We start from the raw sequence: 14620 nt of genomic DNA on the forward strand, positions 1-14620 counted from the left end.
TGACAGCATCCGTCTGAGTGGAGCAATGGAAGTGAGAACAGGATGATGTACAGAGCTTACTTCTTAAACTTAGGGAGAAATCAAATTACCTGAATGCAGAAATATCCTGATAAAAGCTAGAAGTGCACACAGTTGTATAGTTGTATATAATAACTGACTGCTGCACTAGGCTGTGCACTGAAAAGCTGGAAAGCATCGTCTAAACACGTTTTTGTATTTCATCTAGCTGTTTCTCCAGCAAGCCCGAGTAATGGTCTCAGTGTTTATTATACATTATCTAGAATGGCAAACACTACAATACAAGACAATATCATGATGGATCATCCTCCGTTATAAGTGTTATATCCTAATGGGGTAGTGGTTACAGGTTGCTTTCATCTATTAAGATAAGATTCCCGTGAAGCATTTAAACAAAGCTAGATTGTCCCACGGTTCTGTTCCACGCTGTGCAAAAGCAGTCAGGTAACCCACAGTCACATCCTGATCTGCCACGTTCTGCTGCAAGGCAAGAGCTTTAGGTACCGAGACCTACAAGGGTTACAAATGCAGGGATTACTTTAGTTCTGCTGCTGCTGTGACAGCCCTGGTGTGAGAACCGCTTCCTGACTTGTACTTGTTCCAGCACTGGTGATAAGCTTTGGCAGTAGCATGGTGCTCTGGGGCTTCCCACCTACCTACCAACAAGCCAAACAAAATGCTTGTTAAGGAACAGTCAAAACTTCCCTTGCATTTGTGCCACAATTTTACACAACTGTCTATCTTGTACTTCTAAGCAGACCAATAGCTTTTCATTGAATAAAGCACTTTAGAAGAATTAATATGGAGCCTAGCAGTTAAATAAGTAGCACGTAGTTAGTTACCTGCATCTGAAATTAAGCCCTACCACAGCAAAGTTCTGACTTGCCCTAATAACCATTCTGAATCAGTAACAAGCCAAGAATACAGTTCACCTCCCCTTTGGTGGTTCTGTCATTTGACCAGCTCCACCCAGAAAAGTCCCCACTACAAGTAGCAGCATCTGCAGTGCGTATGAACTTTGCAAGGAGCAAATCTGTTTCCTCACAAGAGCATGAATGACAAACAGGAGCTCAGCATAAAGGGGCAATGTTACTGGCTGACCTGTTCCCTTGGAAATAGTGACATTTTTGCAGCTACGTGTTCATACAAACAAGGCTTAGGTGTAGGAAGTCATTTTATTGGTGAAATAAACGACTTATTTACAGAGACAGTTACTTTACAGTTTTACAAAGCAGACAGTTCTTCTCAGAATAAAATATCAAACAGTGACAGATTTAGCACTGTCTAAACGCAGTTTATCCCAAAAAGAAATCTACAGCCATCATTAGACTAAATCATACCAATCACATAATAAAATGCTGCCCCTTGCAACTACAACAGTATAAAAGACTTCTCAGTCATGATCTACTGGATTAAGCATTCGCTATACTTCTTTCTTCTTGAGTATTAGTGGACCTACGTTATCTCCTGTTAGTTCATTGTGCTTGTTATGCGAGCCATCACAGACAGGGAACTGGAAGAAAACAAACGAGAAATTAGTACACCTCCGTACAGCAACTGCTGTTAGTTTCTCCGTTCCTCCTCCTATGCCCCATTTCAATATCGAACTCCCTGTTCCCCTATCAGGCCCATTACTAAAAACACACACACACACACTGTTAACAGGTAGCTAAGTTTGTGAGGCCCTAAAATAGCTGTTTGTAGACACAAAGTTAGAGATGAAGCCTTCACCACGAATGAACAGGAACCAAAGCAGCCACTAGTGGCTTAAGGTTTATTGTGGAGCCAGTAAAAGTGCTCTCAACAGCTCATTTTCAGCCAGTATATTTTTCTGAAGTGATTCTTCTGAACAAGAAGTACTTGAGAGAGTTTTCTAGGTCCCAGGCATAGTTTTTTGCTAAAACAGGAAAGCATTCAGTCTAGAGAGGCCAACAGTGACGTCAGGACAGTCGCAAGAAGGAGATGAGAATCACCCATCTACTTCTGTTTGATGCAGGGGACACGGACCATCCAAAGCAGTCACCTAGTGGTTGCTCTGGACCAGGTGGGGATATGCTTTCCCTCAACAGAAGCCCCACTCTACTTTCATTCTAATATGAACAGATTTCGAAGTCTTGTTTTTCCATCAGAGGATAGAATCGTAGGTTTTTTCCAACCTTAATGATTCTAACTGATCTTCTAATTAGTTGGAATATATTTTCAAACCTTAAGGTTTGCTCTGTTTTAATCTAAATCACAGATGGTCACTATTTCTAGGAAAAACCCTAGTGCGTGGTGTTTTTTTTATTACAGATTTCAACAGTTTCTCTCTGCATGTAGCTAGGTTTACAGTAGAGAAAAGTAAGAACGGTGCCATTCTCTGAAACCAGGATGCTTTTCCACCTCCCAAGAAAAGCAAGAGGTCACCTTGTTGCAACTCACTACCACAGAACTGATAAAAATATGCAAGTTTCAACCTCAAATCCTACAGTAGCACAAAGTACCTTACCGTCTTTGAACGCCAACACCTGCAGTAAGCTTTAGTGAGACACAGATCTTCGATGTTTATTTCGTTCACTACTTTTGGGTTTTCCTTCTGGATCTTGAGGTTAATCAAGCTATCCTTTTGCTGTTTCTTCTTGGGAAGGAACGGACGAACAGCGAGGTACCCCAGCAAGGCCAGCACACCCAGGAAAGGCAATAACCGCAGCCATTCTGAAACTGAAGACAGGTGGAACTCAGACTGGCTCTTGACACCACTTCAGTCTGGTGCAGCGTCAGCGATTCTCACATGATTTAGGCTTAGGGTAGGGAACAGGACTGCTCAGTCAGCAAGGCTCTGAGGGCAGGTGAGACTTTGTGGGTAAGTCATGAGACAAAAGAAGTCCCAGATTAAAATCTGGGTTTTACTGTAGCTAAGGAACAAACTGGACTCCTGGAATTTCATCTGAAGTTTATTTTTTAACACACTAGAAAATGACTTGATGGAAAAAAAATAAAACAAGTAAAAGGTGTACTGAAATGAGGAACTAAAGTTACAGAGGTTCTGCTCACCAGACATAAAACACCAAGTACTAGCAAACCGGGCATAATTACACGTGGGAAATTAGTAAAAATTCACTATGGTTCAGTGTTGGTATCTTACATTCTGTATATGAAGAACTACTCAATATGCTTTATAATTAATTTTTTAATTGCTCAATTCAGATTTTTATTCTTGAAGTTTTCCTCATTTGCTTTGTTCCAAGTTGTGTTTAGGAACTTTTGGCAGACCTAATGCCTATCCTCAAATAAGCATTATCAAAACCTTTCCCTTTTTTTTTTTTTTTTTAATTTATTTTTATTTTTCAGAGCTCTGTTTGCTCAGGGACCCACAAGGATTTTCTACAATGCACATAGCCAGTATCAGGACTCCTTCTCTAGGTACCTCTACATAAGTCAAGCCCCAGGAAACTGCTTTTTACCAACCTGAGACATTTATTTTAAGTACAGGTAAGACATATTAGTACAAAAAAGACTTACTGAACTTTGAGAGAAATTCAGCACCTGGCAAAAGATGTACTTTAAAGGCTGATACGCTTTTCCAACAAAACAAGCTGTGACAATACTCTGGTGTAATTTAACAATGTGTGTAGCAATAGAGAGAGGTGTTTTGGTTTTAATTTCTGGAGAATACATTAAATCTGAATAGTCATAAAGAAATAGAAGGATCTTCAAAACATTTTAAATTGAGAAACAAAGAACTTGAATGAGCTGGAGCACAATTACACAAGCACTTTGTAAGAGAAAACAATAATCAAATTCCTCTTTTAAATGATTTAGGATCAGAACATATCAAAATTTTGTTCTACAATTTGAATGCAATAGAACAGGCTGAGGATGCTAGGTAGACTGTGAGCTCTCAGAAATCACATTATTTTGTGAGGCTTAATTATATTTGTAACAATAAAGAGCTTGCTCATGCTAATACTTTTCCCGTTAGAATGCAGTATTTCTTACTTAATAATTTGAAGGTTCTGGAAGTACACGACATAACAAAACTACTTTGCAGGAATAGCTTTATGTTCTCCGGGCTTTCTATATCCTTTGATGTGAAAACCATGCTTACTGCGTTTATCTGGAAATGCGCCACAACTGAATAAATGATAAAGATGCTGCAGTAACTTTCAGTGCTGTCTTTCCATGCCTGCATTTGCAGTGGTTCCTTTGCACAACGATTTTTGACAGTATTTTGTAGGAGTCACCACAACAGACTGGTCTCTGTTCCCTCAACAAGCTGTGGGCCCTAATTAATAATTAACTAGAAACATTTAAGTATCTCCATGCTACACAAAACATTAGGCTTCCTGGACAGCAGTAACTGTTTGTCTTTTCTATCATTACCATAAATAACAGTAAGACAAAATATTTAAGCAGTTTTACTCTCCCTCAATAACGTAGTGAACACGCTCATTAAAAATGAAAGTTTCCTGAATATTCCAGTAGAGAGAAACATTAAGTTCTGGACAGATGGCGTGATCCACCCCAAAGACTGACCATTTAGTTCTCACAGACACCTTTCCCTGTCACCATCTGAAAAGACAGAGGACAGAATAACAACAGGAGCCACCAAGGCAAACCTGTCACAGAGTGTCCTGAGGAAAGAGGTCTGGACAGCCAGCTAACCAGGCAGCCCCTCTTGGCCATACACGGCCAAACCCCACTTTAGAAGCTGCTGGCATAGCGTCATTTACTCTTTGAGTCACCACTATTAGGAAGGACTTAACAGCTCGAACTTTCACGAGAAGGTGGTAACTCCGGTGGGACTATGAAGCTAAGAGGTAAACGATACCGATCACAGACACACAACACAAACTAAGCCATGTTCCAGCCTTATCATTCATACAGCAAAAATATTATCATGAGTAACATCAGTTGAGATGCACTGTTACAGAACAGCCCATCAACAGTCATCTGAATGTGCTTTCTGATATTATATGAAAGGCTGACTTAAAACATGCTTTGGAAGAGAGGGAAAAAGCTTTGGTCACTGAAAAAAAATTAATCAAATTCAACATTTAACTTGACTGTTGGCAAAGAGCTGCCTATCTACAAAGCTACACTGAACTCCAAGACAGAATAGGCATCCCAACAGCTGCACCATAAAGAGAAGCAGGATGCCTATTTAATGTTAGGAATCCCACTGGACTAAAACTGACACACAAAAAAGAGCAGTCTGGCCAGAATTAAATGTTAGGAAGAGACCAGCAACTGAACAGCAAGTGGCATCTCAGTACAGCTTTAAACTCCCTGACAGGACTCTGAAGTCAGAACACTCACTGGGCCACCAGTCGTGTCTGTGGGAGGCTCCTAACCAGCTGGGTTCATCCGAGTGAAAGAGGAACATGACAGCTGTAACCTCTTAGAAAGGAAACTAGAAACAGACAGGAATAGGAAGTACAGGGATATTATTTATCATGGGTATTATTTCCCATCTCTACGGTGCTAAGTGCTGATAAAGAGTTTTCTCCTCTAGCAGCCAATGATTTATTGAGATAACACTACTCTGGGGGTCTCTGGAAAGCCCCAAGTTATATCAACTTGTATGTTAATCGTAAATTGACTTTATTGTCAACAAGACTGCCACAGGCTCATACTTTTAGACTGAAAAAAAAACAATGTGACCATGTTTCTAGGGCATGAGAAACAAGATACCGTCACAAAATAAAAAGTCCCAGACCTTTGGACTGGGAGGGGTAGGGGTGCAGGGGAGCCTTCACCCAAATTAATGCAAAGGTATCTTCCTACAACCGCAAGCTGCTGGGTGGTTTTGAAGCCAGTCATACCTTTCTGAAGCAGATGTAAGGCAATTCACAAAATTCTGTTTATTTTCACAGCTGATACTCAACTACATTGATTCTGGAGGTTCTTTATCAGCTCTGCTGCTTGGGAAGAGGCAGTCTTTGGAGCCAGAAATGGAGAGCAGAGGATCGAAGAGGTTAGTCTTCAAACTTGACTTGTATTAGGATAGAGACCAATCCCAAAGATAAGTCCTGGAAAGTATCAGGAACATCACTGAAACAGGAGTGCCCAGAGAACTGCAAGAAGCTGAGACCATGGACCACAGGCCATGGCATTAGGTTTTTGAGAAAAGGTTTTTCTTAACTTTTAGTCCAACAGTAACAAGTCCAAATATAAGAAACACAAACATTGTGAGCAGAACAGGACCGACCAGCCACTGAGAGTCAAATCAAAGCCAGTGTTTACTGCCTGTATGTGTTTCACCAGCCCTTCTTCATCTTTCACTTTGATTTCATGTTTTAGCTCATTTACGTGGAAATGACCCTGTGCAGACTCAAAAGCAGTTTCTTAAGATAATAACTCAACCGCAAGCCAAAGTTTTAACAAGTATTAGCTACCAGTCAAAATGAATATTGGAACTGTGGTTGTATTCTCTCTGAACTGCCACAATTCTTCATGCAGGCTCAAAATATCGACCCAACTATTTTCTCTTCAGAACTAATAGCTGTTCTGTCCTGTTTTCTGTTCGTTTGCTTGATCATTTATTGATGTTGTCATTGCTAAACAAACTAAAATCAAAGGACTCTGCATACCACTTCAGTGTTACCTCATTCAGCAGGTGGGGAGGTGGAGAGTGACTGTCCTTTTAACAGCACAGCGCACTAAATAATAAAGTAGAAAGCCAAAGCAAGGGTAGGTTAGCAAGCTAGTCTGCAAACGAGAAATTCATTGTTCATGACCAGAGAGTATGCAGAGCTCATCTGATGTCAGCCCTCCTTCTTTCCGCTAGTAACAGATGACCCACAAAACTGTCCTCTTTCTGCCTGGCAGCTTGTCACACTCAAGTCCCTCTTAACATGTATGCCAGGTGCGTGACAGCCCACACAGGAACACACCATGTTTATGGAAAGGAGACTGGCACCTAGAGAGACCTTGAAATTCCCTTTTCTCACTCCTGATCACATGTTATTGAGGTTAATTCTGTTCCAGTTTAATGAAACTTACCAGGACAGAAAGCAAAGCCAGCAGACGGCAACACTGTTCACTTTAGTGAACTTGAGAAGGGAAGGGTAAAGCAGCTATGACAAGGAACTGAAAGAGGCTTCTGAGCAGCAGCAGTGCGATAATTCAGCTATCCATTTTTAAACCCAAGGTCAAACACATTCGTTCCCTCCTCCCTCCTTGCTTTTACCTTCAGGAGTTCTGCACTGGACATTAAAAGTCTTCCTCTCTCCAAGCAAGCAGTTTTCCACTGTGGTCAGGCGAGGTCATAACAAACAGCAGGTGTCTCAAGGTCTATGATCAGCACACCTTAACAATACCCTACAGGAAAGGTTCTTCCCTGTGCTTTTGGTCTGGTGTTTCTACAACTGATGCACCACAGGAACTGGAGCTGCATCTGCCTGGAAGCTACCAAAGGTTTTTAGAAGCAATAAAAGCACTAACAAGCAAAGCACTGCACCGTTCCCAATTTCAGTTCTGGCCCGACTTTGTGAACAAAGTCAATGCCAGCAAGTGCTTTGTAGGGCTGGTCCCTGAGTTCAGCAGATGCCAAAGGACAAATACTAACACATTTAAATGATTTAAGATCAATATTATTTCTGACCTTCCAAAACAAAGCAAAAGAAAATGCTTGATGTATTTTTTGCCAAAGAATATGATGCCCTAAAACTTATAGTAGTAGTAGTAAACACAGAAGGAAATTTAAATCTAATCTTCACTATTGTATAAGAATCATTCACTGATGTTAATTCAATTAAAGATACTTATAATTACCATTTTCCTTCCAGTTTTTAAGTTGCATTATACTCATTCAACAGTCCTGGAAATTTGATTTTAAAGCTAGAAACTGTATCTGTTTTATGAAATGGTGAATTACCATTCAACAACGTAAAATACAGCCCCTTACAGTAGGGTTGGTGCTACCATTACCCTGTTATCAGGGGTACCTTTAAGTCACTGCTACAAAACAACTCCCAGAATTGGCAATCCCCTACTTTTACAGGGCTACAACTTCAGGATGGGGCACGCTAAGAACACAACGACACAGAAAGAGGAGATGCTTGCGGAAGCACGCTTATTAGACAAAACTTGAGACTGACAGCGGCTCTGGGTGCAGGTAAGTACAGAAATCTTTCATGAGCAGTGAGGTTTCAGTGAATTTCAATAACTTTTAATAGCATTAAGATAGAATCATTTTTAATTTATGTGCCTAGGGTGTAACATCCCAGCATTTTCTGTTGAAAAGCTTCAATCTGTTGCATCTACCCTATGTCTTATTAAGCACCTTGTAAAATTTTGCTATTTTTTCTCCTATTTTCATTCGTTTTCACTTTAGATGAAGATATCTAAGCAGGACATCAGATATTATTCTAGCTGATTGCTGAAAAAATGAAGTGTGTCAAAACATTGTCTCTATAGCTATGTATTTTTAATTATCACTCTGTTTCAACTTTTCAGTGTTTAACATGAGACCAGTCAAAGAAATCACTAATAATTAGAGGTAATGCCTTTTTTTCAGCTATGCCCACTGAATTTTTAAAAGGTCTCAAAGCAGTTTCCCACTCTGTTCCTTCTCTTACCTATGTTTCATGTTTTGGGGACTGACATTTCATACATTTGGTCTTCCCTTGAGGGCTTCAGTTGCTTACTTATTCCCCTCCCTCCAAAGTCAAGCAAGTACTTGTTAATGGGGTTAACAACATGACAGTAAAACACTTCTATTAAAGAAAATAAAAATAAAAATAAAAATAAAAATAAAAATAAAAAAAAAAAAAAAAAACAAGAAAAAAAGAAAAAAAGAGAGTTCTGACCAGAGGTTTTCAGAGTAAGTTCAACTACTTCACCGTGCAGTGTGAACACATACAGAGGCTGCACAATAATCCTGTAACAGAAATGTATGTCTGGAAACGTGAAGCAAGATAGTAAGCTCAGGTATTATTAAGCTTAAGAAACTTTAAGCACCACTCGTGGTTAAAAAGACAATGACTTAATTAGGAAACTTTCAAAAGCTGGGGTAGGAGAAGCTGCTTTGTTCTGAATCTCATTATATCCCCTCCTCCAACTTTATAGCAGCTAAGCTTCTCTTTTGGTCAATATAATTAACAGCACTTTCAGATGAAAGAGTAGCTATGGGGATGGAAGGACAGGTTTCCTTGTCCTGAGAAAGATAATGGGGCTTCTAAGTTTACAAGGAGCATGCACACTGTAAAAAGTACTCAGAACTAGTTTTAAATGAACCCATTTCCCAGCACCACTGAAGTCATACAGCTTGGTGCTGCAAGAAGAACACATGGGCTTGATCCTACACTTTGAAGATGTTTTCTGCCTCCAGCCAGCTCCTGTTAGAATATTCCTCTTGTTTTTTATTGCCAAACTGATCTTGTTATTCCAGCTATTTGAGGCTCTGCCTGCAGTACCGTGCCAGAGCCTGAGCTCGCACAGTTCCAGTTTGCAAAGCACTGAGATGCCCTGAGCACACAAGGATTTAACGGAGAGTTTTCTTTCTTGCTCGCTCTGGCATAAGGCTATGACTAAAACAGATGTAATTTTTTCCTGGGCGAGGGAGGGAAAATATCCAAGGCTTATAAAAAAAATTATAGAAAGACATTTTAAAAAAAGCTTCATTTCACGTCCAAGCCGGACTCCCACACGGAGCCCTCTCCAGCTGCACCCGTTAGCTCTGCACAGCGGCTACCTTGGGGCAGGGGCTCGGGCCTGCAGCCAAACCCCACGTCCTGCCCTGACGGGCCCCCTGCTCGCCCAGCCGGACAGGTGAGGCCGAGCAGCCTCCTTTCCCCTACCCCCCTCACCTCCCCTCACCTCACCTCACGGGGCTTCACCGGGCGCTTTAACGGCGGCCGAACGCCGGCTGCCGGCCCTCTCCTCCCCCCCTGGGGGACAGCCGGGGAGTTCAGGAAAGGCCCCGGGGCCGCCTACCTGTGAGGCGGAGGAAGCCACCGACGCTCTCGGGCAGCGGCAGCCGCTTGAGGTAGGCGGGCAGCTGCACCTTGACGATGCGGGCCAGGCTCTCCAGCACCATGGCGCCCGTTAGCGGGGGGGGGAAGGCAACGGCCGCCAACCGTCGCCGCTGCTGCCGCCGCGCATGCGCCGCCGGGCGGGGCCCCCTCAGGCTCGCGCCGCGCGGGGGCGCTGCAGCCGCCGGGGGGCGCGCGGGCGGAGCCGGCCGTTAGGGAGGGGGGCGCGGCGCTGAGGGGACGGGGCGGTGTCGGTGCGTCTCCGAGCGCGGAGTCCGATGTTCGCTAATTTTAGGGCACGGGGAGCGGTGTGTTGGGGATGAAAATTTGCCAGTGGGAAGGTGGAGCCCAGTTCGCAGTGATCCGGGGCAATGTTGATCAAAATGAGTTGATTTAAAGTTGAAATTGCCGTGAGGAACTGAGGCAGAAACTAAACGCTCGAAGCCAGGCTTAAGGCAAACAAACGCAGCTTCTGGCCTGAATGTTGCTTTCCTACCTGTGACCCTACGTTAACTGTTCCTGATGAATCATCTTTAGCTAGTGAGAATATTCCTGTGATCTCCGAGTATCTCAGCTCCCCGCCTCACCCAAGTTTAGGCTGGTGATGACTGTGTCTGATGTCCTGAGAGGGTTCCTCCTTATGCAGGCAAATGCCTGCTCTTAGACGAGATAATGAAAGAGCAAAACGTTTGATTATTCTGCAAAGATTGCAGATCAGACCCGTCATGACGTAACCTTGTTTGCAAAACTCTGGAGGAAGAATACACGAGGCTGAAGGTACATCAAGCAAATCCTTCAGCTGTGAATCAAACAGCTTCACGCCCCCCTGTCCTTCCCTCCCTCCATCCTTTCCTCTGCTCTTTCAGCCTCCTCTGGATGCTTGCTGTGGCCTGGGGAGCACAGCTGACATTTCACCGAGCCCTGCTGCACCGCCTTTGATCTGAGCCCCACTCAGCACCGCTCGACGCTCTGCACATGCTGCAGAGAGGAGCCGCTCGCACCGCACCTCACCTCACCTGTCTGCACGGGCATCACCTGACGTGAGGCGTGAGTAGTTTTGGTGTATGAAGGGGTGATGTCACTGCTTGTGGAAAAACTATAAAGAAAGTGAAGCCTGAATGAGATTCAGAGCTGGAGGGGAGGCAAAAGATGGGCTTTGGGCATCCGGTGTGAACTGGGGCTCGGGAGATCTGTGTTCGCTCTCCAGCTTGGCCGCAGACTTCCTGTTTGACTTAAGGGGGAAAATGTAAGCTGCAGGCTCGCTCAGTCCTGCAGAAAAGAAGAGGGTTGTACGCAGTTGTCCATCTTTAGGGACCTAGTTACAGGGGAAGGACTTACGATCGGTTAATATCAAAAGCATGTGTGACATCTTCTTTCTGTTACAGACATTTAACCCCCTGTGTGGACATATATATGGACACAAGTCCATATCTCTTTGTGCCTCAAATCTCAGTGCTGCTGGGTATCTGGAAAGTCTTCCAGCATTTTGGGAAGAATGGCAGGGTCATTTGTTGTTGCATATTTAGCTTTGGTTTATGAATGTTTAAAGTAGAGATCACTTCTGCCTATGTGTTTCATACTGAACACGGACACTGAAAATCTGCTATTGGGCAGGGAATATAGGAGCTGCTGTAATAAATAAAGCACAAAAAACCCAAGCACAGCTAGTGGTCACCAATACTGAAATATAATTATTGCTTTCAGCTGTAGGTATCCTCTATCACTAAGATTTTTCAGCAACTAAGTACGTTACAGACAAGGTGCAGCTTGGAGGCCACGTGAGGAGGTCTAAGTCATTAGTGCTAGCTCAGGTCTGTTACAAGGAGTTCCCAAAATACAACTCAAAAGAGAATCGGCAAGAGGGCTTGCTCCTATGCATGCTTCGGTGAGAATGGTGGAAAAGTTCATGGCAGAGGTGCGGATCATGTTTGGTGGGGCTTGTTCTGTTAAGTGCAATGTTACTAAAACATTGGTGCATTGGTCCAGCTCCCAGTAGAAGTAAGAGTCACCTTCAGCATCCAAAAGCTGGTCAGCCCTGCTCCATCTGAACGCAGGTGAAAAGAAGCTGCTGGTGTTCCTCCTCTCTAACCCTGCATAAATTGCTTAATGCCCCTGCGCCTTTAATTCAGCTGCAGAATGAGATAATGCTTGCTGGTCTGTCTAGAACACATTAAGATTTGCAAAGGAAAAGAACATTTATAGATGATATTGATGTATTTTATTTTACCAAGTACATACCTGTAAGGATAAAAGATGAAAGATTCCGAGGTAGCAGACACACAATCCTTCCATCTCCAAAACAAGCCTAAGTAGCGCAGTAATTTGCTCAGCTTTCTTTCATGTTTATGAGCTTTTCTATCAACAGGATGTCTTGTGTTGTTAAAACCATTTTCTTGGAATTGGCATTGCCATTATCCATACTGAGCGCCTTGAATAATCTCCGCGGCAGGCAAGACTACTGTTGTCAACTAAAAACTAGCCAGTCGCCAAAGGGCTGGCTTCTGGCATCAGCAAATGCATGGCTCTATCCAGGAGGAAGCTAGACCTCTCCCTTCGTATTTGAATCATTTCACAATGGGGGTTGATTAGCTGCCGTTCCTGCTGTTTGTAAAGATCTCTTATTCTTCTGCTTCCCCAAAAGCAAGCAAAATCATGACACCCCAGAAGGGCTGCAGGAACTGTGATTCATTTCATGTGGTCTCCGTCAGTATGCAGCACTGTCAACACCCGAGTATTAAAAAAACGAGTCTCGAAGAATAAGTAAACTGGCTTAAAACACATAATCCATAAAACCATATGTATATATAAGGTTACTTTCCTGCTTTATGAACGTTGTGAGCGAGTTGCAGTTGTGTTGCAGCCAAGTTAGGTTTTCATTTGTTATTTTTACATCCAGAGGCTTAATTGCTGTTAGAAGAAAGCTGAGACTGTCGTGCTTTCACTTGACTCTCTGAACTGGCACTGGAAGTGGCTTCTGCTGGAGCTTGTGGAAAATATCTGCTCCTCTGCAGTGTGCACCATGCTCGAGAGGAAAATGGGTAGAGAAAATAAATCACTTATAAACGAATCAGGAGGGTAATTTTGGGATAGCATAATTATCATATTATAAAATTATACTAAATTATTTTACAATCAATGGGGAATGAAAGGAGAATCCAGACTGAAAGAAGTTAGCCTGCTATTACTTTTTAATCTAGCTAATGTCTAAGCATTTTACAATGTAACTATTATGTTTTGAAAGCAGGTGCTATTGTAATTGCCTAAGTAGCTGCAGTGTCCCACCGCAGCATGTATTATTGTTGCATTTTTAAATGTCCCTGTGGCTCAGAATGCTGTTTATTGTCATGGGTTGTAGAGCACTAATTTCCGAAAAGAATGAAAACAGGAATGTAAAGAAGAATGGCAAGATTTCTAAGAATTGTATCAAACTCCAAAATGCTACTTTGTGCAAGAAAGACCAGAGCCCATGTGCAATTGTACGTGAGAAATAATCAGTCTTTGATCTCTCAGCCACAGGTTTAACATTTTAATTTCTTCTTCTGACTGCTGTTGCTGGGGAGTGTCTTGGGGAAGTGCTATGCATAAATTATGGTTGAGGATATGAAACGAAGCTGAAGAAAATCCCAACCCAAGAAGGAATAGGTGTCTTCAGTGTTGATTTCCTAGATATCCCCAGATAAAGAACAGTTTGTCTCTTTTTACATCGTTAGATTTTTACAAGCCAGGACTGTTTTGCAATGGTCAGCATTGGTCCACAACAGTGGCTTTCATAGTCAGTAGAATATTTGCAAAAATAACACAGGATAAAACTATCCAAGTGCTATGTTACTGATCCCTGTTGCCTTTAAATAAAGCTGAGGAAGTAACTGAAGTTGTATGACGTGATACTATTGCAGGTAGCATCAGTGAAGTAGTGCTGATGATGCACATTAAATATAACATTGCAACGAGTTTTAAACTTTGATCCAATCTTTCCATCCTCATTAGTAAGTTGATCCAATACGTAACAGCTCATGAGGATCCAGACCGATCCCTGGTCGCATAAAGAATTGCACAGGTTTGGAACTTTATTGGCTTCCAGAGAGTTGCTAATTCAAATTTTTACTCATATCAGAACAAGTATCTTTAGGATACCCTACTAACTTCAAAAAAAAAAGACCAGATAGGTTACTGATTTGTGGCAGGTTCTGCCTGGTTTGTTGCAACAAAACAGACTACAAAATCCCCAGACTGTCCCCTGGGAGGAAGCTGCAGTGATGAAAAACAGATACCTCCTCCCCTGCGCTGAAGGACCGACAGAGGACAAAGCCGACATCAGCGGCACGCTACTACACGGACAGCTGTGAGTAACACCACTACCAACAAATCCAACCAGCTCTCTCAGCATGGGAATTCCAGGGAAAAGAAGCACCGTGTGTCCGTGCGTTCTCAGCAGGGAACCGACTGCACACTATTCCCTTTCGAACTGCATTGATCTCTGATGTCAGGGAAGACTGTATCCTTGACCAGACAGCTAAGGCTGTCTTTGTCCCCTGAGTACTTTACTCCCTGGTGTAATAGCTGTCACTGAAAGATATTTCCTTCATTTTGGAAGGCAAAGGTGAGCACGCCACAAGACTGATTCCTGTGACGCAACGTGCATTTGT

At 42.7% G+C, this 14620-nt stretch overlaps 1 protein-coding gene across 1 annotated transcript; it reads right to left on the bottom strand.

The window, feature by feature from the left end:
- Positions 1 to 1179: 1179 nt before the first annotated feature.
- On the bottom strand, positions 1180 to 10101 carry CISD2 (CDGSH iron sulfur domain 2). The gene is made up of 3 exons (XM_084286342.1): positions 9937 to 10101; positions 2507 to 2718; positions 1180 to 1531 (listed from the first exon to the last, which is right to left on the bottom strand). Exons 1-3 carry the CDS (start codon positions 10037 to 10039, stop codon positions 1442 to 1444), a joined length of 405 nt encoding a protein of 134 aa, XP_084142468.1. The 5' UTR covers positions 10040 to 10101; the 3' UTR covers positions 1180 to 1441.
- Positions 10102 to 14620: the final 4519 nt, after the last annotated feature.

This window comes from Netta rufina, assembly GCF_964035555.1.
Source record: "Netta rufina genome assembly, chromosome: 4".
Taxonomy (NCBI): Eukaryota; Metazoa; Chordata; class Aves; order Anseriformes; family Anatidae; genus Netta; species Netta rufina.